The following is a 25,738-nucleotide window of genomic DNA, read 5'->3' on the forward strand; positions in this document are numbered from 1 at the left end:
TAACATTCTCAAATCCAATGGCTACCCAACTACAATCATTCAAAAATCAATAGTAAAAAATCTGTCTCCACTTAAAAAAGGGAATCAACAAGAAAAAGAAGAATGTTTTGAAAAAACAGTACTCCTCCCATACATCAAGGGCACCACAGACAGAATTGGAAGAGTATTAAAAACCCACAAAATCAAACCATTATTCAAACCCCACCTACTCATTTCCCAAATCTTAAAAAAACCCATCAACAGACTGGAGCTAGAAAACCAAGGAGTCTACAGTATCCCCTGCCTGAACTGTGACAAGCAATATGTAGGCCAAACAAATAGGAGAATCTCTGCTAGAATAGATGAACATAAATTAAGCATAAAAAATCAACAATCAACCTCAGCCCTATATAACCATGTGAAAAATACTGGTCATACAATAAATTTCGTGAATTCCAAACAAATAGCCAGCATTCGAGATTTTCAAGTCAGGATTGTGAGAGAGGCGTTGGAAATCGAAAAGCAAGGCTCTCTAAATAAAAGAGACGACAGCCTCAACGTGTCTCCTTATGGAAGTTAATTTTGAATACCAAACGCCCAGTACCTGGTACAATGAAACCCGCTACAGCACCATTGTCACCAAAACAAGACAACTTTCCTGGAATTTCACTCACCCAACAGCGCCAGCACAAGCAAGTGGAGGGAGGGGGTAGGAGATATGCTCTTCGACCCAGAAAGAATACCTAGGACTCAGTGTGGATCTCGACGCCACCCTCAGAAGATGTCGTCTGCGATGGCGACGAAACGTCAGACTCAAGTAAGTCAAAACAAACGGATGTACCCGGTTAATTCTTTTACATATAATATATATATATATATATATATATATATATATATATATATATATATATATATATAAACATGAAAACATATAAACACAAATTGCTCGTTTTAATTGTATAGGATAAACATATAAACAAATGGACATATATATTATATAAACAGAAATTATTGCTCGTTAAATATAATAGTATAGGATGACTATTCAAGTTCAATTTCGTATCCTATTATATAAAGGGAGCAATAATTTCTGCATATATTTTTTCATTCATTCATTTGGGTATATGGGTATTTATTTATGTCCATCAGATCTCGGAAACGGCTTCAACAATTTTCACGAAATTTGGAACATAGTAGGTTCATGATATAAAAATTAGATTGCACTACGTCTCATCCCTGGAAAAACTAAAGGACATGAAGAGGATAATCCTATACTATAGAAGGAGCAATTTCTGTTCATATGTTTGTATTTCACTAGATCTCGAAAAAGGCTCTAATAATTCTCACGAAATTCAGAACATAGTACTTAGGTTTATAATATAAAAATTCTATTGCACTAGGTCTCATTCCTGGGAAAACTTGCTGAAGGACATTAAAAGGAAAATTATTATTCATCCGGAAGTTTAGGGCAGTGGTGGTTTCCTGCCTCCTACATAGGTGAAACCACCACTGCCCTAAACCTCCGGATCAACAATCACAGGGCTTCCTTTAAAATTAATATTTCCCTACCCATCCCTACCCATGGCTCTGAGCACAACAAGAACTTTGACCAATGCTTCAAAGTCAAAGTCCTTGCCACCCTCCCTCCCACAACCCCCTACATAGATGTCAAGACGAAAGAATTGGCTTTTATTTGGGTGTTTGGAGCTGCTTCCAGTCCTGGTCTCAACAGACAGCAATAATACCATAGCTACCAACTGTTTTATTAAATTGGAATAAATTCCATCATATAATAATAAATTTCACAGCTATCAAATATATATATATATATATATATATATATATATATATATATAAAATGTTCAATAAAAATGAAAAATGAATTCCATTCAAGTTCAATTCTACAATTCCTTTCTCCAATTTTAGTCTAATTCTTTTTTGATTTCTAATTTTAAATCTCCTCGTTTCTAACAATTCATAAGCTACACCTTTCCTTATTCATAACTCACTCAAATCTTAAATATCCCGTTTGTAACCGCCACCTAAATACCCCATAATGTCTCCTGAATCTGTACCCTTTTTCTCTCCATCCGTCTGCACCGCGTAATCTGTGGTTTCTGCTGCTACAATTGAGGCTCCGTGCGTACTCTGTGGTCACACAACCGTTGGATTCAAAACTGCAGTCTTCTTGGTTGAGAAAGGAGACACAGTCTCCGAAAATTACCCCCATTTCTAATGTAAGTTTCTAAGTGTTTTCAATCTATTTATATTGTGTCTCCTGTTTTAATTTATATATATATATAATATATATATATATATATATATTATATATATATATATATATATATATAAATTACATAATACATATATAGATCGAAAAAGCTTACATTAGAAATGGGGAAAATTTTCAGAGACTGAGTTCACTCCCTCAACTGAGCAGACTGCAGTTTCAAATCCAACGGTCATGTGACCACAGAGTATGCATGGAGATTCAATTGTAGCAGCAGAGACCACAGATTACGTGGTGCAGACAGATGGAGAGAAAAAGGGTACAGATTAAGGGTACATTATGGGATATTTAGGGGGCGGTTACAAACGGGATATTCAAGATTTGAGTGGGTCATGAATAAGGAAAGGTGTAGCTTATGAATTGATAGAAAAGAGGAGATTAAAAATCAGGAATCAAAAAAGAATTGAACTAAAATTGGAGAAAGGAATTGTAGAATTTAACTATCCCTCCTATCCCCCCTATCACCCTATATAGGCTACTTATATGTTTTAATGCTTCAAATTACACTTTTGAATTTACTTTTCCTTCTTATTTATACTATGTTCATTTATATTTCCTTTGATATGTATATTCATTCTTGTTTCATATATATTCATTTCTTCATTGAAATTTTTTATATTGAAAATTAATATCAATACTTGCTGCCAGCACCCAAACTTCGGTTTTGCAGGCAGCGCCAAACATGTTATTTTGTTTTGACAAAGTTGTTTTTCGTGAATATTTTAATATTCATCAATATTTTTTTTTTAACTTTGTATTGAGGATTATTATTTTTGTTGTGGCGAAATGAAATTTGATTTGATTCATTCACTCTGATATGGCTCCGTTTCATTGACAACATATTCCTCATATGGCCTCATGGACATGATACCCTCTCCCACTTCCTCAATCAACTCAACTCCAACTACTCTGTCTCCTTCACCTGGAATATTCCAGAAATATCCCATCAACTTCCTTGATGTCAATGTAATCCTTTCCAACTCCAATGCCTTATCCACCAATACTTTCACCAAACCCACCCACACTCAACAGTTCCTACACTTTGAGAGTTGCCATCCCTCCCACATTAAAAGATCCCTTCCTCGTTCCCTCTCAATCCGAGGCCAAAAAATTTGCAGTGATCCCCACCATCTTGACCAGTACCTCAAAAAACTCCACCAATCCCTCCTGAAATGTAACTATCCTGAAAGGTTGTTACAGAAACAAATCTCCTCCAAAACTGGCACTAATCCAACCACAAAAAATTCCCAAATCCCACAAACTCCAAAGCTCTGTACCACCTACTTCCCTGGAATTGAAAACCTCAAACCTGTCCTTAAAGATCTGTTCCATGTCGTCCCCTCCAATCCCTCTACAAAACACCTCTTCCAGCAACCACCCACCCTCATTTATAAGCAACCTTCCAACCTTAAGAAAATTCTCAGTTAAAACAAATCACTCACCTCTGATGAAATCCCAACTTAACCTGGTACCCTACCTTGCAAACGCCCCCGCTGTAAAACCTGTCCTATCACTGATTCTTCCATCTCCTTTACCAGTCCTATCACCAACTACACCCACCAAATCCATCAATCCAGTGATTGCATCTCCAAAAATTGCATCTACCTCTGTAACAATATTTATTGTTACGATTGTGAGTGATGAGAATTATGCGAATTAGCCTGAGAAGTTAGCCTGTTATGAAAATGGATTTTGCTGTTTTGCTTTTCTGCGTTGTGTTGTGTCGACTCTGTCAGTGTGTGCGTAGAAGTTGTAGTACCAAGAAAAACAACAATTTTCCTGGAGCATCAGCTTAGTTCATGACCTCTGCTTTTCTGCATTGTGTAGTGTTGACTCTGTAAGTGTGTGTGTGTAGAAGTTATGATACTAAGACAATCAACGATTTTCTTGGAGTATCAGTCGAGTTCAGGACTTTATAAGGTAAGGAATAGCTGTCAAGAGAAAATAGCTGTCACTTGGTGGGAGAATGTATCTTAAATTGTAGTTGTAACGTTCCTTTCTATTGGTGGGAATTTTTCTAGAGAATAGTAACTCCCAATCACAGTTAACGTTGGTTAGGTCTATCTAGTACGATCACACAGCTCCTAGACCAGGCAAGTGTACCGTGGGCTTTACTCAGCGTCTGTCCACTGTCATAAGCAGTACAAAATGTAGTCTGATCAATATTTTGTGTTAATCATGGCTTCCATGCCAGCTTTAGGCTTTTTAGTATTTGGCTCTGGAACCTTTAGTTCCAGTAGCATTTTTAGTTTTTTCCGCCTCAGTAGTTGCTTTAATTAAGAAGAGAGAGAGTATCAAAAATTGTCACCTCACAATGGAGATTTTCCTCCTATAACCGTTACTAAAGGTACGTCATAGATTTATAATATAATTAAGGAAATTATTATCGATGAAAGCTTCCATCAAAGTATTTATTGTAATGTACGATAATACTAAAGTGTAATAATTGAGAATAGTCCTTTTGATTTGAATGGAAGATGGTAATGGTAATTCAAACTGATAAATGTTGGAAGAAAATGAACGATATATGTTTTGTAGAAATTTAGAATAGCTATTAGTAGGAATCAAGATATTTTTGATTTAAATTATTTTTGAAGAGGAAGCTATTAACCTAAATTTCAATTACTGTTTTTTAAATCCAAATTGACTGATGTTTATAGTATATTATTATGAGTTCTATCAGGATTTTGTGTTATAGATTTTATTTGTTTGTTGATTCTAATGGAAAGCTTTCTTGATTCTCAAGGAAACACCTATCACATAATTTTTTTTTTTTTTTAATTATGCTATATATGTAATAATTTATGTAAGAGAACTGACCAAACTAACAACAATACTTGAAAGACCTTATTATAAAGTTGTTCAATCAACTTGTGAATTATGTAGACCTATTACAGAATACTATGTACTCATCTCTTTGTATGAAGGGCATGATCCTAATTACAAATAAATTCTTTTCTATTAAATCAAGATATTGAAGTAGGTAATGTCTATCTGTGTTTTGAAGTAATAATTGTATTGATTTGAGTTTTATATAACCTAAAGTAGGTTGACTTTATTATATAACTGAAGTTAAGATAATTTGTATTATCCTAGTTTATTTTTTTATTCTAACAGCGGTCAAAGTTCGGCTCCATCAAAGTATGGGATCAACGTACGAGTCCATCAATTTTCGGGTTCATGAACGTGTGTCTTCAAGCCGCTGAGACGCCTCTGAATGGATGGCAGTCCTAGAAGCTTGGGGTATGCTGTCTCCTGTCCATCTGGACGTGTAGAGCTCGATCACAGAGCCTAGATTCAAATTGAAGAAACAGCTATGAGGTAACAACTTTTTTCCAAATTAAACAAACGTCCCAGGAACTCCGGATGCGACAGGATGGTTTTAATAATTATAGACTTTCAAAAAGGGAGGAGTGTAAAACGTGCGGAATTATACTTTTTTTAAATCGTAATTTTGAGATATTATTGGGGATAGATAGATTACTAATTCTATTAATTTGGTTCGAGTAATAGATTTTCGTTTGTATCTTTACATTGAAATGTGAGGCCATATTTTCTCTGTAAGGAACCAGCTGGGAATTTCAGTTTTCTTTAAATTTATATTTCATAATATCTACTGAACAACTAAAGTTGGATTAGTATATGGAATGTTTAAAGGTCCCTTATTGATAAATTAATGTTTTAAAATAATTTTGGTCTTAAAGTTGTAAAGGATCAAATGAAGTTTCAAGGACCCTAACCTTTTCTAAATTTGTTTTGATGACATATATTTTTTGAATAGTTTTCCAAGGTAGAATTCCGTGATGTGATTTTTTTAGGAATATTTGTCTTTGCTGCTTTCATAATAATTATAAAGATAAAGAATGGATATGATTAACATTTGATAGCATTTTGATAGTGTTTTAAAAGTCTCCAAGTGTGTTCTGAATGTTCTAAGAGTTTCCTGAATTTTATGTTGATCTTTTCTTAACATATGTATAGTTATTTATGATTAACTTCTAAGGAATATTTATGATAACTTCCAATTCTTCTTTCTGAAATTGGAGTCCTTTAAGCTTCAAATGATTCAATCTAAAACCTTTCCAATGTAAAGCAGACAAAGTAGGTTATTACTGAATTATCTATATCAGAGATAACTTTTTAAATTTAGTAATTTTATTTTCGGTTTTCATGATGTAACTTCTTTTGTTTTATTAATTGTTGAATTTAACTGTAAGAGGTGACAATATAGTTGATATCTCCTCTCTATTTCGTTGTCTTTCTTGTAATTTCTGGTTTCCCGTTCTCTAGCACTAGGTATGTTTATCAAGCATCCCTTTTATTTAGTTATATTGTGTGTGCTTCTAAATTCTAAATTCTAAATTAACTTTCCAAATTCATAGCACGGCACAACCTCCTTTCCTGCAACTTTTGTCCTGCCCTCTACATAGGTGAAACCACCACTGCCCTAAACCTCCGGATCAACAATCACAGGGCTTCCTTTAAAAATAATACTACCCTACCCATCCCTACCCATGGCTCTGAGCACAACAAGAACTTTAACCAATGCTTCAAAGTCAAAGTCCTTGCCACCCTCCCTCCCACAGCCCCCTCCATAGATGTCAAGACGAAAGAATTGGCTACACCTCTCCTTATTCATAACCCACTCAAATCTTAAATATCCCGTTTGTAACCGCCCCCTAAATACCCCATAATGTCCCCTGAATCTGTACCCTTTTTCTCTCATCCGTCTGCACCGCGTAATCTGTGCTCTCTGCTGCTACAATTGACTCTCCATGCGTACTCTGTGGTCACACGACCGTTGGATTTAAAACTGCAGTCTGCTCGGTTGAGGAAGGGAACTCAGTTCCCGAAAATCTCCCCCATTTCCAATGTAAGTTTTCAATCTATTTATGTATTATGTCTCCTGTTTTAATTCATAATACAAACTTTAAAGAGTGTCTTCTATATAATGCTCATGCTTTTTTCAGACCCAGCTCAGTATTAAAACACACAAACAACAACATATAGACTAACTAATGAATCAAACGTACATATAGGGTTTATAATATTCAGCATAAATATGTCTCGTCGGGTTTCCTCCATTTTTGGTAGGTCAAATGCAAAGCTCTCCCACAGTCTCCTCCAGCCATGACATGGCACGCTCATCCGCCAGGTGAATACCCCTGAGTCCCCCTTCATAGGAATACAGTGGGCTGTCTTCCACCAAGTGCTACATCGTATGCACATCTCCACAGGTTCAGTAGGGTCAGTGGCTACGCCTCAAGTATTCTGTGCTTGAGCAGGCAGCACCTGCCTGCAGATGTATGGAGGCAATTCAACCTGCAGCAACGTTTCCTCTTAAAATCCATCCCTGGCAAAGGCACAGATGGGTCTTCCACCAACGTCTTATTCTCAATGTTGACCTGAAACCATTCCTACCGCCACAATCCTTTAATATCTTGTCTCTCAATCTCGGCCTGTCAGAGATATTGGCCCATATGAATAAAACCAGAGCAAATACTCATAAGCAAGAGCATGGAGCATAAGGTTTTGCTCAAGAGCATTTTTATATTCATTTTTATATAAATAAGCTTTACCTCATGCTCCTGAACTCTGGAGCAAATGCTCACGTATTTTTAAGATTTTTTATCAGCTGATTCGTTTTTGTAGCCTTACTTTGTTTTTATAGCTCATGGAAGCACTAAATATGCAAGCAGGGGGTACCGCTTGTGTTTGCATCGTTTGCTCTGTTTTCTATTTATGAATAGAGTTTCAGGTTAGTTGAGTTTAGATTTTAAAATAATAGTGTGAAAAAAGTCATCTCTATAATGTTATTCAGCATATTCTTATAATATCAATAGCCTTCTCATGAACGTCTACACTCTCATCTTCTAAATTACCTATCTTCTATTCTGTGATGGCTATCTTTATATCAGGTAGCTATATTTTGTATTTATTTTTTTGTAGGAATAATGGTGATATTTATCATGGTTCAATCTAAAAAGAGTTTTATAGTTCTCAACTATTGGTTGTGATCGTATCTGGTATTATTCCTCATACGAATTAGTTGAGACATTTTACTATGAGCAAAAGGTGATCAACTGCTCTAGCTTGAACTCACTTTTTTTCAAGCATTTGCTTCAAAAGTTGAGCATATGCTCCAGTTTATTCATACAATAAATTTTGAGTATAAGCTTCTACTTTTGAGCAAATGCTTAAACTATCTCTCTCATGAGCATGAGCAAAGGGTTTTGCTCACGTTTATCCATAGGAAATGAAGCAAATGCTCCATATTTTTTAGAAGTATAAGCAAATGCTCAACTTTATTCATATGGCCCATTGCCTGGACCTCAATCATTCAAAGGGTGGATTCAGCATATCCTTCATTAGTGGCAGCTCTTGTCTGGAGAATAAGCGGTTCATCAACTGATAAGTCCTCTCTTTTCTTCCCAATGCTGGTGGAACAATATTGCATAGGACAGGCAACCACTCAGTTTCAGTGAGTCTCATGGTACCACTTATTTTCCTCATCGTCTCATTCAAGGTCATGTCAATTCTCTTAGTATTAGTGCTGTGCTCCCATACTGATGAACAGTATTTTGCTGCACTATATACTAGTGCCAGGCTAGATGTTTTCAGAGCCTCCACACTGCATCCCCAGCTTTTACCAGCCGACTCACTTATAATGTTGTTCCAAGTCTTCACTTTATTCTTGAGAGTCTCAAGATGCTGGCGAAAGGTCAGAGTTCTATCCAGCTCCACTCTCAAGTAGCAAGGGGCCTCACAGTGATTTACTCTCTCCTCACAGAAGACAAGATCAAATTGACGATTAGCTGCTCTGTTATTAAGAATGAATGCCGTGCTCGGTGTCTTAGCTGGATTTGACCTAAGTTTCCAGTCAGAGAAATACTTCATCAGAACACTCAGGTCATTGTTCAGTTCTTTCTCCAACAATTCATATGTTGGCTCCTGGGCTATAAGAGCAATGTCATCTGCATAGATGAACTTATGTGCCCTGGTGTATGGAATGTCTGCAGTGTAGAGATTGAAAAGCAAGGGTGACGACACTGAGCGCTCAGGTAATCTATTCTGTAAAAACCTGAAGGAACTCTATTTTCCTCCATGCCTTACTCTGAATTTTCGGTCACTAAAAAAAGCTCTAAAGAGACTCACCAACTCCCTGCATTTCAGAGTTTGAGCCAACTTTGTGAGTAGCCCAGCCTTCCATACAGAGTCATAAGCTGAGTTCAGGTCCAAAAGAAAACAGCGCCTGACTTCAATTTCTTTTCAAAGCCATGCTCAATGAATGTGGCAACTGATAACACCTCTTCTTCACAGCTTCTACCTTCTCAAAAGCCTGCCTGTTCAACTGGAAGATTTTTCTCCACTCTACCACTCATCCTTAACAGGATAATTCTTTTGAAGAGTTCATGTGTGACTGACAGGAGAGATATAGGTCTGTAGCTAGATGGGTCATCCTCATCCTTCCCTGGCTTCAATACAGCAACAGCTTTTGCTCCTTTCCACATTCTTGGTATTCTGGCCTGATCAATGATTGCAGTGAACAATTGAGACAGCCAGTAGATTGCATGTGACCCTAGGTGTTTGATGAATTCCGGCATTACACCATCAGCTCCAGGTGATTTCCCACACTTGATTCTCTTTATTGCTTCAATTATTTCTTCAGAAGTAATTGGGTTCACAAATGCAGATTTCTCACCACACTTATCCAGTGCTCTCCTGGGACGCCTTTTCATTGCAGCTTTTTGACTTTGTAGTATACTAGAACCTGAACTTTTTCCAATCTTGTCTGCAATTTCATCAGGCATGGCTTTAGATATTGTGTGGTATATTGAACTTGCAGCTCCCAGTTTGCATAGCAAGTTCCTTGACTTTCTGCTGGAGTGTGTGAAATCCATTTTCTCAATAGCTGCAATCCACTGATTGAGCCTTTTCTTTTCAAGACTTTTTATCAAGTTCTGGGCTGTCTCATTAGTTTGCGAGGAATTATACTCTCCCAGGGGCATTTCAGCTCTCATTCCAACAAGCTCTTCCTGTGACCCCTAGGTACTGCTTTCTTGGCTGCTGCAAGAATCTAGCCCGCAAAACGTTTGTAATTATCAATACTCACCGGAATACTGGGTATTGTCTTTTTTACCTCGTTCTGGAATAGTTGCCAGTTTGCTTCGTGAAGATTCCATCTTGGTATTTCCGGGTTTTGTATTATTGGGAGTGAGAAACCTATCTCTGTTACCAGAATCCTATGTTGACTTCTTAGGAATTTAGACAGCACTTTTGTCTGAGCTGGAAGAGGCAGATCATTTTCCCCACTGGAGACTAAACATAGGTCAGGGAAAGATGTTATTCCCCATCGGGCAGGGTGGAATGGAAGGCTCTGTTTAGCATCAAATATCAATGTACAGTTGCACATTTCTGCCCATCTTATAATGTCTGCTCCATCTGCATTCTCTTCCATATACCCCCACATTGAGCTATATGGATTGAAATCCCCATTATACACAGTAGGGTGCTCTGGGAGGGGTGAAGCCAAGTCATTCCATCTTTCTGAAGGTGTTTTATATTACATTGTATATGGTAATAGATTGAAAATTGATTCCAAAACAATGGCTCTCACCCTCAACTGTACTGCATAAGTGGGTCTTATTTGATTTCACATAAGTAGCTAGACCATGCTTGTCATAACTCAAGAAGTCTACGAGAGTATATCCAGGAATACAAAGTCTTTGTTTCTTGGTGGCAGGCACATGTGTCACTTGCAGTAGGATTATATCTACATTTTGATCAGACATCATTCTTCCGCAAATATCTGCTTCAGCCCTGGAAATGCCTTCCATGTCCAATTGTCCAATCCGTGAATTTTAGCAGCTAAATTTAGCCTTTGTCTTATGTAGCCCTGATAAGATCTGTTTTGGCTTGATCGACCGGGAGACATAATGTGTCCGGTCAGCGAGAATGAGCTTCAGGAGGTATCTCCCAACATTCACTCATAAAACCTTATGTGCAATCTGTCAAAGTACAGGCAATCACATAGAATGATCCAATCATCGCTAAACTAATCACAAATACCAAACACACCCTCTCAGCAGACTCACAGATCCAGTCAGTTGATGATGGAATTGAGTAAGCGAGTTCATGTGTGTGACTGTGTCAAAATTATGACTCAGCTGTTGAACTTTTGTAATAATTCAATCAGGTACTTAGGGCCAGTTGCATAAAAGCCAGGCTATTTTTAATTCAGATCATTTCCAGTAGATCCATCTTTTCGAAATGGTATTCTCTGATTTGGTTCTCATGGAATTAATTAGGATTGAAATTAAACTGGCTTTTGTGCAACCGGGTCTTTGTGAGGGAAATTTTTGCATTCCTCTGGGAATTAATTTCAACTTACTTTGATTAGATAGAAAATTTCTGTATGGACTATGAATGTTATTATAATGGGATTCTCACCTTGGTGGGGGGGGGGGTGCTTGTAAGAGTTACCTTAAAAAGCTGAGAGTATCTCAGAATAATATAATTCATATAATGTGCAACAGTACTAGAGGAGAAAGTTTTTTCCATTATATTCCTTCATAAGAGCATTACCTCTACAACATCTTTCTGTATATAAGGTCTTAAAGCTATTCTATGTCAGAGCTGGCAATACTGGTACAGAGAATTCATATTACAATACTAGAAGAATCATACAAAGAATGTCTCGTTTACCAAAAGTCAATAAATCAATTTTCAAGCAATCGTTCCAATATGTAGCTCCAAAATACTTCAATCAATCACCATATGGAATCAAATCATCTGAAAATATTAAGTCTTTTTCAAAACTTTTAAGAGCTTGGCTAATGTCTTTCCAAGAATTAGTTTTTCTTGATGCAACACTGACATAAGTATGAATATTTTCATAAAAAAACAGGTTCTAATAATATACAGATTAAACATTACATACATTTTTTTCTCTTTTCAATAATTAGAATCGTGGGAAATATATCGTAGAGTAGTAATGGTTTTTTAATACATTCATATAAAATAATAATGACAGACTATATTTTATGAATATTCAAGATAAATTGTACTGGTTGTATATTTTTGTTCACATTGGTTTGCAGACATCACGGCGTGAAGAGATTTTCAATTAATGGTTGAGTTCAAAGCCACTGATCGGTGAGTGAACGATGAGATCGGTGAGTGAACGTGGCTCTGAACGAAGTACTGTTTTGTCATTGAACGATGCATAGACTTACATGCAGCGCTAGATTATTTGGAATTGAATTCGGCCATTAAGGGGACAGCCTGGAAGATTATTACATACTAAGGATCCTGAAGATTTTTGTGATCTATAATATTACAAAAAATATATATTATATAATATCTAGTGCTAAAATACCTCAATGGAACCTTTAATTTCAAGTAAGAGCTATTGTGCGTTTATACCTCTTCAAGGTCTTTGGTCTAACTGATAAGAAAAAAAATACGTCATATCTGGTTCATTCACTGATCAGTTAATCGTACTTTTCCACCGATGGAAAAAACATAAATAGAGTAGCTGAACGTTGTCACATTACTTTTGGTGGAATAACGCTTAGCCTCTTGCTTGGCATCAATCGGTAGAGCATGAGAGTTAGCTTAATAACTATAAAATCTGGTCGTGGTTTTATAGGGTACAATCTCACTAAAATCTTAATGGGCTCAGACAGGAGCTTTCACAATAATATAATACTGATAATTCATAAAAAATATATATATATAAATATAATTTATATCCTATGTATTGAGGAATAAAATGAATGGTACACCATGAAAAATTTGATACATATATTAAACAAATAATCTCAAAAATTAGGTCAAAGAAAAAAAATATATAGAGCAACAAAATATATAATGAAACAAGAAACGAAATCAAATAAAAATATCATAGATCAGTACTATTTTCTAGTTCTATAGCACGAAACTTTACCATGTGCTTTCACTTCATTGATCATATGCATTTATCTGCATGTAGCTTGACATCAACTTGCTGTTGCTTGTTGATTTGGACAATCCTACTTATATATATACTAACTTCCCCAAATCAGAGCATGATGAAATGACAAATCAACAATTAAATATATTAATTTCTATAGTTTCCAATAAATTTCTATATATATATCTCAGGGTGCAAGATTCGGCACCTGACGGAAATAGATAGATCAATTTATCTAATGAACCAGAGCTACATTATATTATCACAAATTACATTATAAAATTAATGATAATATGAACATTTGTGTTATCAGCTTAGAACTTAGTATTCCTTTTAATTGGTGTATCTTTTGATATATGAATTGACTCATTACTATTCAATAAAATATTTCTTATACCATTTTAAAAACTTGCGCAAGTATTTTTATCAATTTCTTAATTTTTTAAAACATTTCGACGAGCTAGCTTTTATTTCTTATTTTATTCGAAGCACTGAGGGCGCTCTATCACTATTTCAAATATTATTCACTCACGTGCTGGATTTTCTATAAGTTGCTGATGGCGATCCAAACTCCTGGTAGTCCTGGATTATTGGTGGCCGAAGATGTCTCTTCCAAGGGATTAAAAATATTTAAATGACTTTTGCTTTACTATAGCATCACAAAGTCTTATGAAAAATTAATAATTTGATTTAACTTTAAGTAATTAAGAAGGTACAGTAAGATATTGCGCTCTACAATTTTTGGTGACATTCCATGGTAGTGGTTGGCAGGCAAGTGGGCAAGTTCTTCTTTCTCTTTCACAATTTTCATTTCCGACTTGCAAATTTACATGACATTTAAATAATTTGTTACTACGCCATTCAAGGCTCAAATAGTTTGTGCCAATCTATTAAATTATTACTTATGTTATACCTCTGATAATTTATCTGCCTTCGGGCTGTATCCAAAACATAAACTGAACAACAATAATTCATAAACTCTTATTTTGATAGAAATATATACAAATATATTTGAATCGGCTCACTATTACCGCCCATCAATTGCTACCATTTGATTGGTTCATGCAAATTATCATAGTATACATGCGCCTACGAACCTCCTACTTCCTTAATACATTAAATTATTTTTATCTGGGTTTTTAGTACATTTTTTACATGCAAAGTAATTTTCTAAAGATTATAGGTTGTTTCTCATATTATAACAATTAGCCATGTGGATTTTTGGTTCCTCTAGTTGCATACCATTTAGTTACAATAAATTTCTGTCAAGGTGTCTGGCTAGATTCTACGTTATGCAACTCAGTCGATCATTAGGTCGCCGATCAATAGATATTCTATGCCTAACCTCAAATTTTTAATACTTTATATAATATTATATAAGTAGCAAAATTATTCCCAATTCTATTCGGCCGTTATAAATTTAGCCATGATGCCTGATATTATCTAATCTTTAAAAGCATTATCGTATTTGGGGATATTAGCCTATTATTCCACTCAGACCTATAAATTTCTTCCAAGTAGGGATTTTTAGTTACCCATCCGAATTTGATTCGTTACAATGTAAACAGACATGGCTGAATATGAGGTTGTTTACAAATGATGGACTCCATTATAATGTATTTGTTAGCAGAGAAATGCATGATTACATAAATTTAATAACATTTAAAATATTTTACAAAGCTTTTAAAACAACTCCAATCACCTAATGTTTTCCATTTTAATTGATTACAATGAAATAGGTTAAGTTCTAGTTTTGTTTACAAAATATGATCAACAGGGGAAACATCTGTCAGTCATGACTCATGAGCAACCGTACAGCCACAGAATACACACAAAATGGAAGGTATCAATCTAACCAAGATTTGAGTGCACCAAGACCACGACACATGACTGCATCATCTTGTTAGAAATTAAAACTACTGCTGTATTACAATGCTACACTTTCTTTCAAGATGGGGGATTATGGCGTCAAAATACTAGCCGACTTTCCATTCTGTGGTTTATCTGTGATCAGGTTTTTTACTGAACACAAAAAAAACCGATGGAATTGATCAGTGGCTTTGAACTCAACTAATGCTGAACTCAAAAATCATTGGTTTCTATTTTTGTATAATTTAAATCAAGTTATAATCATTATGTAATTTTTTAGTAATGATGATAATTTTTATTTTTTCTGTAAGTTGACCACGAATACTTGGTTCATACTTTTTTAAATTGTAATTTGCTATGTTTTTTGTGAAAAGGAATCAATAAATTCCATTTCATTTCATATTATAATTTCTTCTTTTGTATTTCATTCCATATTATAATTTTCTTATGATTTTGTACTCCAGAGCAAAGCTCGGTCCCAGATATTAATAATTATTCATCCTTCAAAAAACAGATGATAATATTTATTTCTTTGTTTGTCAATAACGAAAGATGCAAGTGCCTGTGTGGGAGTAAGACAGAGTTATGTTCAGCTGTTGAACTATTGCAATCAATCAGCAGATCACACGAGTAATATTATCTGACAATATTATACACTAGTAGTTCTGTGAACAGTAGACCTCACGCAGTAATTTCATCTACAAGTACCAATGTACGATATGATTGATTTTATTTGAGATCCATTATCTTTTCATTTAAATTAAAGTACCTCTATATCAAATTTTTCAAAGTCAATCATGATTTTACAGTTTTAAGTGTTTAGTGGGTGTTATTCTGTTATAGATTTTGGTTTGTGGGTTTCAAATGAAAATTGGAATTCAAAACTGTATGAAACATAATCTACTTTTTGGACTACCATATTTTTCTTATTTATTGATTCAGAATTACACAACTTATAGAGAAGTACCACAGGCTTAAGCCCAAATCGGGGCGTGTATATTTATAGAGTAGGCCTATACATCAATATTCGGGGGAGAAACAGTTTTGGGCTGTGCCTGTTGGTCCCTCCACAATCAATTGAAAGAATTGTGTTCTGTGTAACAATAAATGAATAAATATAAACCATGCTTTCATGCTTCTATGCTTTTGTACTCCAGAGCCAAGCTCGGTGCCCCAATATTCTATACTGAAACCAAGAAAATGAATCATGTTTCGACTGCTAATTTGTAAATGTTTACTAAACGACACTTTGAGGTTTCGTATCTAATCTAGGAGTACATCCAGACACAGCAAGTTAGCATTGCAACAGTCCTCAATCCATTTCATTTTCATTCATTCATTTATTATTCTAATCTTCAAATTTAGGTTCAAATCATTATAAAAGACATGATCTAATAAATTGTTACCAACTATCTTTTCCAGATGTGATCCAATTAAGGAAAGGTTGTCTGACGACGCAATTCCTATATTCATTATAAAAGATGAGCTTAACAATGATAAGACCAGTAAATGGTCTATGCATGATGATCATCCTTTGCAAGTCTACAAGTGCACCGCACAGGTAACATGGACAAGATGTTCTCTCTCTAGTTATCAACAATCTTATAAATTCAACCATAAGAATAAGAAAAATGCCTATGTCTTTAATGATTTTATGATTCAACTCAATGATGCTATGAGTCGCTAAACTGTCATGTCTTCCATGTTTCTCATTGGAAAATAATATTCCTTAACTGGCGAGCAGCCTCGCTTCGCTCGCCTTATCCGTCTAGAAAAGCTCTCTGGATGCTGGAGCCCAGGCTGAAACATTCTAAAATAAGACAAGCGGGCTCGCTACGATCACATGCATCTTCATTTAAAAGCTTGCTCCCTCCAGTAAAATAGTCAATACAGACTTTCAGAAGAATTCTCATTCGAATCACCAGTTGACTGGAACAAGAAAAAATCTGGTGTGATACACTCACATAATTTTCCTTGTTCATTAAACTGTAAGCCTCATTCTTAAACGAGAATAATTCAGGGGAATAAATAGCATAATGAAACTACGGCAACATGATTATTTGAAACTACGATCAGACTACTGTATTATGTTAATATTTATAATTGTTTTCAGAGTACTTTTTCCTTTGTGTAAATTGTGAAATTCGATTATTTTTTCAAAAGTCGTCAAAACAGCTGTTCTACAGATGGACTATCTCGACCATGTGTTCTTTTTATAAACTGCTCTACCTACCTACCTCATGCACAAAGTGCATTTCTCAAGGATAGGGTGGACCTCTCATTAGTTTCCCAGGATGGAGACTCATGCCAGTTGATGGAGCTGATAAATAACTTTTTGTATAGTATTGGTTTAGATAGTATCCATGATATAAATTGGAAGAAAATCGTTAGAGCCGTTTTCGAGAAAACCGTGAAAAGCATGGTTTTTTAGTCATGATCCGCCATTTTTCTCAAGAATATTACGGAGCTCCTGCAATTTTCCCAGGAATGAGACTCATGTCAGTTGATAGGGCTCATAAATAACTATTCAAGGTATGAATTTGAAGAAAATCATTGAAGTCGTTTTCGAGAAAAACGTGAAAAACATGGTTCCGCCATCTTGAATTTAATTTCTTATTGTCGGATCCTCATCATAAGAGGACCTTAATAGTCCAGTCGATATAGACATGAAAAAGGGAGTGTGCTAGCAATTTATATTGTAGTTCTGATTTTTTAATATACTATTTGGGTACATGGGAGAAGTCCAGAACCAATTTCTTCATGCGAAATTTCCTTGTGCTAGATATAGGGTGGCCCAAAAGCCTTGTATTTTTGGCTTATTTTCGAGTTTCCAGCTATTTCTGCCAAATCTCGTAATCGGACAGAAAAATTTGCTCTTGCCTTTTTTTTAGATCATAAAATTCTGAATGAAATGAGATCATTCGGAACTCTCTATCTCGAATGAGTAATGAGATATGATTTTTTCAAAAATGAGTGAAATTTGAAGAAAAAATCAATTTTGATGAATTTAGTTTTTGATCAACAATATCTTCAGATTGTTACCATTGAGATGTATAATTCAAAATCCCTCTGAGCATACTTTTGTACTTTACAATCTGTGATCAGGTAGAGCGCTCTATCTCATATAGATTTCCAGGTACACCTGACAACAATGCTCCTTGTATTGTGAAAAACACCTAATTTTCATCTTCAACCATCATCACCAACTACATTGTCCTCACATTGATATTTCGCACAATGACATAAGTATGTTCCATGAGAATCACCCGCTAGATGCACTTCATTTCAGTATTTCCTAGTTGAGATGCGCGCTTAAGGACACCTCAAGGATCAAAATTTCAAATACTTATAACTTTGGACAAAATGCTCAGATTTCATCGTACTACACTTCATTCTTCTCGGCTTGTTTAGGCAGTCCAAAATCATGCATCGTAAGTCAAATTCGGTCGAAATATGGAGAGTTCATTGTTGAGTGTTCTTAAGCCCATATTCCAATACTCAAAAAATCGCCAATTTCTATATTCAAAGCTATGTATCTCGGTAACCCCTAATTATAAAAATCATAACTCGATCTTGAAATGTACAATAGAATTTTATCTTTCATCTGATGTAGATGATTCATGAAAAAATATGATCGTAAAGTGATATTTGATTGTTGAAAAAAATCCGGAAATTGTAGATGTGTTTCTCATATTAACGGTTTTGGTAGTTCTATGATAAGGAAAAGTGATTTGAGATGGATTTTAGGCAACTGAAATCGTCATTTTTATAATCTTCTGTAACTCTCGAATTGTATTGGAATCGAATGTATCATTTATTGGAGTGGGTAAAGGGGGACAATTTTCACATCCTCAATCGATTTGGAAATTTTATCATAAGTATTTCATAAGACATGCAGCTTTGAATATAGAAATTGGCCATTTTTAGTGTATTGGAATATGGGCTTAAGTACACTCAATAATAAATTTTTCATTTTTCGACCGAATTCGACTTATGATGCATGATTTTGGACCGCCTTGACGAGCCGAGAAGAATGAAGTGTATTATTATGAAATCTGAGCATTGTGTCAAAAGTAATTGGTGTTTGAAATTTGATCCTTGAGGTGTCCTTAAGCGTGCCTCTCCACTAGGAAATACTGAAATGAAGTGCATCTAGCGGGTGATTCTCATAGAACATATTTCTATGAACTTATGTCATTGTGCGAAATATCAATGTGAAGACAATGTAGTTGGTGATGATGGTTGAAGATGAAAATTAGGTGTTTTTCACAATACAAGGAGCATTGTTGTCAGGTGTACCTGGAAATCTATTTGAGATAGAGCGCTCTACCTGATTTCAGATTGTAGAGCACAAAAATACGCCCAGAGGGATTTTGAATTATACATCTAAATGTTAACAATCGGAAGATATTGTTGACCAAAAACTAGAATTCATCAAAATTGATTTCTCCTTCAAATTTTACTCATTTTTGAAGAATCATAACTCAGTACTCATTGGAGATAGAGAGTTCCGGATGACCTCATTTCATTCAGAATTTCATGATCTAAGAAATGGCACGAGCAAATTTTTCTGTCAGAATACAAGATTCGGCAGAAATAGCTAAAAACTCGAAAATGAACCGAAAATACAAGGTTTTTGGATCAACCTGTATTTAGCATAAGGAATTTTGGCATGAAGAAATTGGTTCTAAACTTCTCTTATGTACCCAAATAATATATTGAAGAATCAGAGCTACAATAAAAATAATTGCATGCACCAATGTATACTGTATAGTGACTGGACTAAGTTCGAAATTTCAAGCTGATCGGTTATTTAAGAATGGAGTTATCGTGTTCACAGACATACACACACACACACCCACACACACACACACACACACACACACACACACACACACACACACACACGTTTTTGGTTTTTGGATTCAGGGGACGTTGAAACGTATAGAAGACTTGAAATTAGGGTACCTTAATTTTTGTTGAAAAGCAATACCTTCGTTACCTATGGTAATACGGCGCAAGGAAAGTGAAAACCGTTAGAATATTGGGCATATCGCAGGCAAATTTATAAATCCATCCAAACATAATGTTCTTGGACAATTATTATCATGATGTTAATATAATACATCAAATTAAAGAGAATTGAATCTTCTACAACTCAACGTTCAGTACTTTTTCCAATGCATTGTTTAGTAAAACACCCTGAAAGTACAAATAGTTAAAAGAAAAACTGTCTTTTCAAAGATTTCACACTTTTAAAAGTGAATATCCCGAAAACTAAAGGATACATCATAAAACTCTACTGAACAAAACTTGTAGCGAATTTTCATACAGCTTCATTTTTTTCAGTTAGTCATGTCGCTGAAATGCATTGTTTCGAAGATGCATACTTGTAAGCCAGAAATGAAAAAAACGAAACTTTTAAACCACCCTCATTCTTCAAACACAAGGTGTAGGGATGAGGACTTTTGATATGTCTACCAAATATTTTGTTCTAAACGTTCCTTCCAAATTCCCTGACAATTGATCTATTTTTGTTAAACTGAAGATTTTTTACTCAGCACTATAACGGCTGCAAAAATTGTAGGGAGATGCGTAAAATGGTGATATAATAAATTAAATTGAAGAGAATATATCATGCTCTATGAGCTCATGATTAGCACGGATTTTCTCAAATCAATCGTTGAAAAGTTATAAGGCCAAAAAGATGAAAAATCAGAGCCGGAAGATACACAATCATTTGTGTAAATATTCATTTTAAATATTATTCCACTGAATTCCCATCCATTCATTAGTTGCAGGAGGATGACTTTATTTTCTACCGAGTTACAGCAATATATAATGGTTCAGAAGTAGTGTCAAAAGTTACTTACCCTGATGATGAAGGAATAGAAGTGAAGAGAATGCGTTTTTCAAAGGATCGTGACAACCGTACTCTGTACACAGCCAGAATAACAATCACATACTACAGATCATTATTTGACAATCAACAAGTCAAGCTAGCCAGTGAGTAAACAATATAATTCAGATCCATTTTTCTACACTAAGGCCCGCTTGCATTAAAGCCTGCTAAATTTTAATCATGAGTCAATTCCAGGGAACCAATCGGAGAAGGTTTTTCTGAGCTGAAGGCCTCTCTGATTGGCTCTCGTGGCATTTTATCAGGATCTAGTGCCGGTTTCCGAGCTCGGGATTCAGCTGAATTCTGGACTTTAAACAGCTGGAGTCAGAAAATTGGCTTTCCAAAACGGGGCGTAGTCGCAGTTATTGTTTTCTCATTTCTATAATTGGAAACATTTTTCTTGGCAAAATAAAACATTCCTGAATAATTCAAAATAGCTGAGACTTTACACTATTTTCAATTAATTTATTTTATATTTATTATTTATTTTTTCTCTATTTTATTTTGTGTGAAACTAGATTTTCTAGTTTTTTGAAATTTAATTCAAACATGACTATGACTACGCCCGTTTTGAAAAGCAAATTTTCTGACTCCAGCTGTTCAAAGTCTAGAACATAGCCAAGTTCCAAGCTCCGAAACCAGCCCTAAAAGTCAATAGATTTGTGCAACCAAGTGTGAGACTTATGTTTCAAAGTGAGGAAAACGCTAGGAAAGCTTTGTCACTTTTCTTCATCTATACCAAATCAGAGGATGAACTAATATTCCTAACGTTGCCATTAGCAATCACATGCTAATTAATTAGGAAAACCGTTGGTTCTGTTGGGAGGATTGATAGGACCAATGTTGTAGGTACATAATTTAACTAATCGAATGACACATAGTGAAAGTTTTTCGATGAATGGTTACAGAGATAATTGATTTCTCGTGATTACCTTCATTTTTTAACTTTGAGGTTGTCTGTGGGGGTAGGGGGGGAGGTTCCTTGGGAATTCTTCAAAAGGGATACTTGGGACGTTTGAGAAAATGTCTATCAATGGCGAGATACTCAGATTTTATTTAAATAAATGAATAATTTTATTCCCATCATAAATTTCACTTGACATTCATTTTAAGTTTTGGAAATTATATGACCACTTTGACAAGTTGTATGGTCATTGTTAGTAATGTATTTAATTGTAATTACTAAATTGTTAAGACATAGATTGATTTGTTTTTTTTTTTTGAGTTCAGTTCATCAATTTACAGACATTATAGCGCACGACGTCTGTAGCATCCTGTAAACTCCAATCACTATTCCCAACAAGCCACTTATCTACTTTTCGGACCGAAAAAACCTTTATCGACTATATACTATAATACTGTTATGGATTTCCACTCTACAAACATCCATTCAACGAGAATCTATAATAAATAATTAAATATAAGATCAGATATACCGGGATGACTCTGATAACAGCTCCACAGAGGCAACGTTAGTAGACTAACTTTGATACAGAGTATCCCATGAAAGGTGTAACAGCCAAAGACTAGGCTACACATTCCACATGAAATTTGCAACAAAAAATCTGGTGTGGCGCACTCACACAACTCTCCTTGCCGTTATGGAAATTGGTCACCTGACGCTGGTGTTCACGCGCATCTCAAGTCTACTATTCAATGATCTGAGCCAGCTGGTGACAGGACAATAACGCTGGAGACACCGAAGTCTGCTATTTCTTCATAGTGAATGATCTAATTGAATCAACATTTGCCAACAGTTTGCAATTGAATAATCACATTTTTTTCGAATTTTGAGTTTATTTTCAATTTAAGGTGAAAATGTTACTGAACATTGATTGTAGAGATGTTCATGCTCAATCTTTTCCACTTGAAATTTCATCTTTAAATTTTATCTCAAGCCTGATAATTGGAAATCTAAAATCAAACTTTGCATTGATACTTTGCATTGATAGTGCGGAGCTCCTGACATTTTTACAGATATGGGACTTGTGACAGTTCATAGAGCTCATCAATAACTATTCTAATAGTAATAAATTTGATCGAAGTCGTCGGAGCCGTTTTCGAGAAAATCGCGAAAAACCCTGTCTCTGACAACATTTTCGCCATTTTGACCGCCATGTTGAATTGCATTTGATCGGAATTGTTCGTGTCGGATCTTTATATTGTAAGGACCTTAAGTTTCAAATTCTAAGTTCCAAAAACCACTTTTCTTGTACAAAGGGGACCTTGAAACGTGAAGAAATTCAGAAATTTAGGTACCTTAATTTTTTTCGGGAAGCAATACTTTCCTTACCTATGGTAATAGGGCAAGGGAAGTGAAAATTACTGTACTAGTAGAATTTTCTTATATCGTTAGTTTCTAGATAAATCGAGTTTTTGATATTTTCGAAAAACGTCAATAACTATAGAGAACAATCAGTCAAAATTTAATTCTAAGTTTTTGGTTCGAAAGAGGATGAAATTTCTAATAAGAATCACATACTTCTTTGTTCAATGTTTTTGAACTTCTTATGAGCGTTCAAACTGTTAAGAATTTGGCTTTGAACTCTTCAAATGTACTTTTTTCAACTTTGAACAAGTCATATAAATCTCATTGAGATTTTCTCCCTTTCTCCAAACATCTCCTAAGTTTAGATTGTCACAGATAGCTTTCTAGTTATAGATGTTTTTTTCAAAAATATCAAAAACTCGATGCATCTCAAAACTAAGATCCATATGAAAACAATCCACTGAACATTTTCTGTTGCAAATTCCATATGTAATCAACGGTCTTCGGCTGTTACTCCTTTCACTCTGTATAGGCCTACTACAGAAGGTGGTGAAAAAATAAAAGTGACAATAATTGCTTCCTATCATTTTGACTGACTTTGCAACATGCTATAGACGATATTTCATAATAATAGTTTATTTATTCATGAAATTATTCATTCATTCATTTATATATTTATTGAGGAGACATTATCATCAATAATAATAATATCATGGTTAACAGTTATGTAGTTTCTGTTGGATGAAAAGTGTTGAGTCTTACAGCACTCAATTGATTTTTTCAAATTTAAAAATTTTGAGTAACATTCATATCTATAATTTTCAGGTGATGCTACAGTGACTGTCAAGGAGGGTTTGTTGAGCGGAATACAAAATTGTTTGAATTGTTTTAAGCCATAAAAGTGATTTGGGGCTCATTCGTGATTACATAATTCAATTTATGAGTCTTGAACTTTCAAGTTATTAATATACAATAGAATACAGTATCTATTTTAGACACTAATTATTATTAATTTCAGAAAAATTCTGGGTGAAATTGAAACATAATACAATTTACAAATGATAGATGATTGGAAATTAAATTTGTGAGATGTAATTGATATTAAAATTGATGGATGAAAAATAAATTGTGTACATTATTGTGCCAGGAAACTGTAACATAGTTCATGCAATTCCTCTCCATAATGGCAGTTTCATAGGAGCGACATTGAGTGTAGGAGACCCATAATAATAGATAAGAGAACGAATGTTTATGATTTGAAGGTAATTCATCAAAACATGGATGGTCTATTCCATAAGATTAATATTTTAGAAATTTTGATTGAAGATGAAAGTCCTGATGTTTTGCAATTCCTTGCTCAATAAAATATAATTGATTACTTTAAACGAGAATGAACACTTAATATTACATCAATAAACCTGTATCAACTACCGTCTATAGAAAGTATTGACAAGACGGAGGATCGGCGGCAACGATGTTTTCGTGCCTTTCTTCACTGCCATTATAACGTGGACCTCACTTCAGTAGCATAGCATTCCAAAAAATGGGGAAAAAATCTAAAAATCCTATCCTCTCCTCACCTTTGTCCTGTTTTGGAAAAAAACATTAACATGAAGTATCTTTAATTTATCAACAAGCCTAATAATATTTCTAGTAATCAGATCACTGCGAAACCCCTTGCAGTAAAATGACACTTTCAATTCGAATGTGGCTACTAAGAGTGATAAATTTGAAAAATTTATTTTGATATTTTAGAAATATTGGTTTGTAAAACTTAATTTGTGATTTGAGTAATCAATTCGTAAAATTCAATTTGAGACTCCAGAACAAAGTGCTTTCCAAGTAGTGTCAATCTTTTCAAAATTATTTGAGAATTTGCTAATAATTTCAAATATTCAACTCATTGTTTCATGATCTGATAATATCCTAATTAGTGAATGTTATTAAATACTTATCAAGATTTAATTGCGCAAATATTTTACAATCCCTAGTGATCTACACATGACTGAGTTGGTTCAAATCTGAATTTCATATAAATTTCTTCATTCTACTTGAAATAAACTGAAAATAATTCAGTTTGAATCTGAATTTTCTATGAATTTCTTCATTTCACTCAAAATAAAGTGCAAATAATTCAGTTTAAATCTGAATTTTCTATGAATTTCTTTATTTCACTTCCTTGTCAATCTTTTCTTTACTTCTCTGTCAATTCTGTATTGTCCTATTCAATGTTCGAATCTTTTTCTTCTGGTGTTGTGCCTTTTTTCAGTAGAAATCTTTGAAGTGTACGGTAACGCTTGCAGCTTTTAGCAACTATTATTTTCGGCTAGTTTGTCTGGTATTGGGAGGAATTGGTTCATAGTAGGATAATAAATATTCTTCTTGAGCTCGAGGTTCTTTTGTAGGTAGCGGGTTTTTTTTCAAAATGTCATGAACCAGGAGGTTTGACAAACCCCCAAACATCAGTTTCTTCTT

The 25,738-nt window shown here is 34.7% G+C and overlaps 1 protein-coding gene across 1 annotated transcript; it reads left to right on the plus strand.

The window, feature by feature from the left end:
* Positions 1-718: 718 nt before the first annotated feature.
* On the plus strand, positions 719-24,652 carry LOC111050442. Its single transcript, XM_039438302.1, has 4 exons — positions 719-796; positions 16,515-16,653; positions 20,888-21,098; positions 24,089-24,652. Exons 2-4 carry the CDS (start codon positions 16,609-16,611, stop codon positions 24,160-24,162), a joined length of 330 nt encoding a protein of 109 aa, XP_039294236.1. The 5' UTR covers positions 719-796; positions 16,515-16,608; the 3' UTR covers positions 24,163-24,652.
* Positions 24,653-25,738: the final 1,086 nt, after the last annotated feature.

The sequence above is a fragment of the Nilaparvata lugens genome, chromosome 11 (genome assembly GCF_014356525.2).
Source record: "Nilaparvata lugens isolate BPH chromosome 11, ASM1435652v1, whole genome shotgun sequence".
In the NCBI taxonomy this organism is placed as follows: Eukaryota; Metazoa; Arthropoda; class Insecta; order Hemiptera; family Delphacidae; genus Nilaparvata; species Nilaparvata lugens.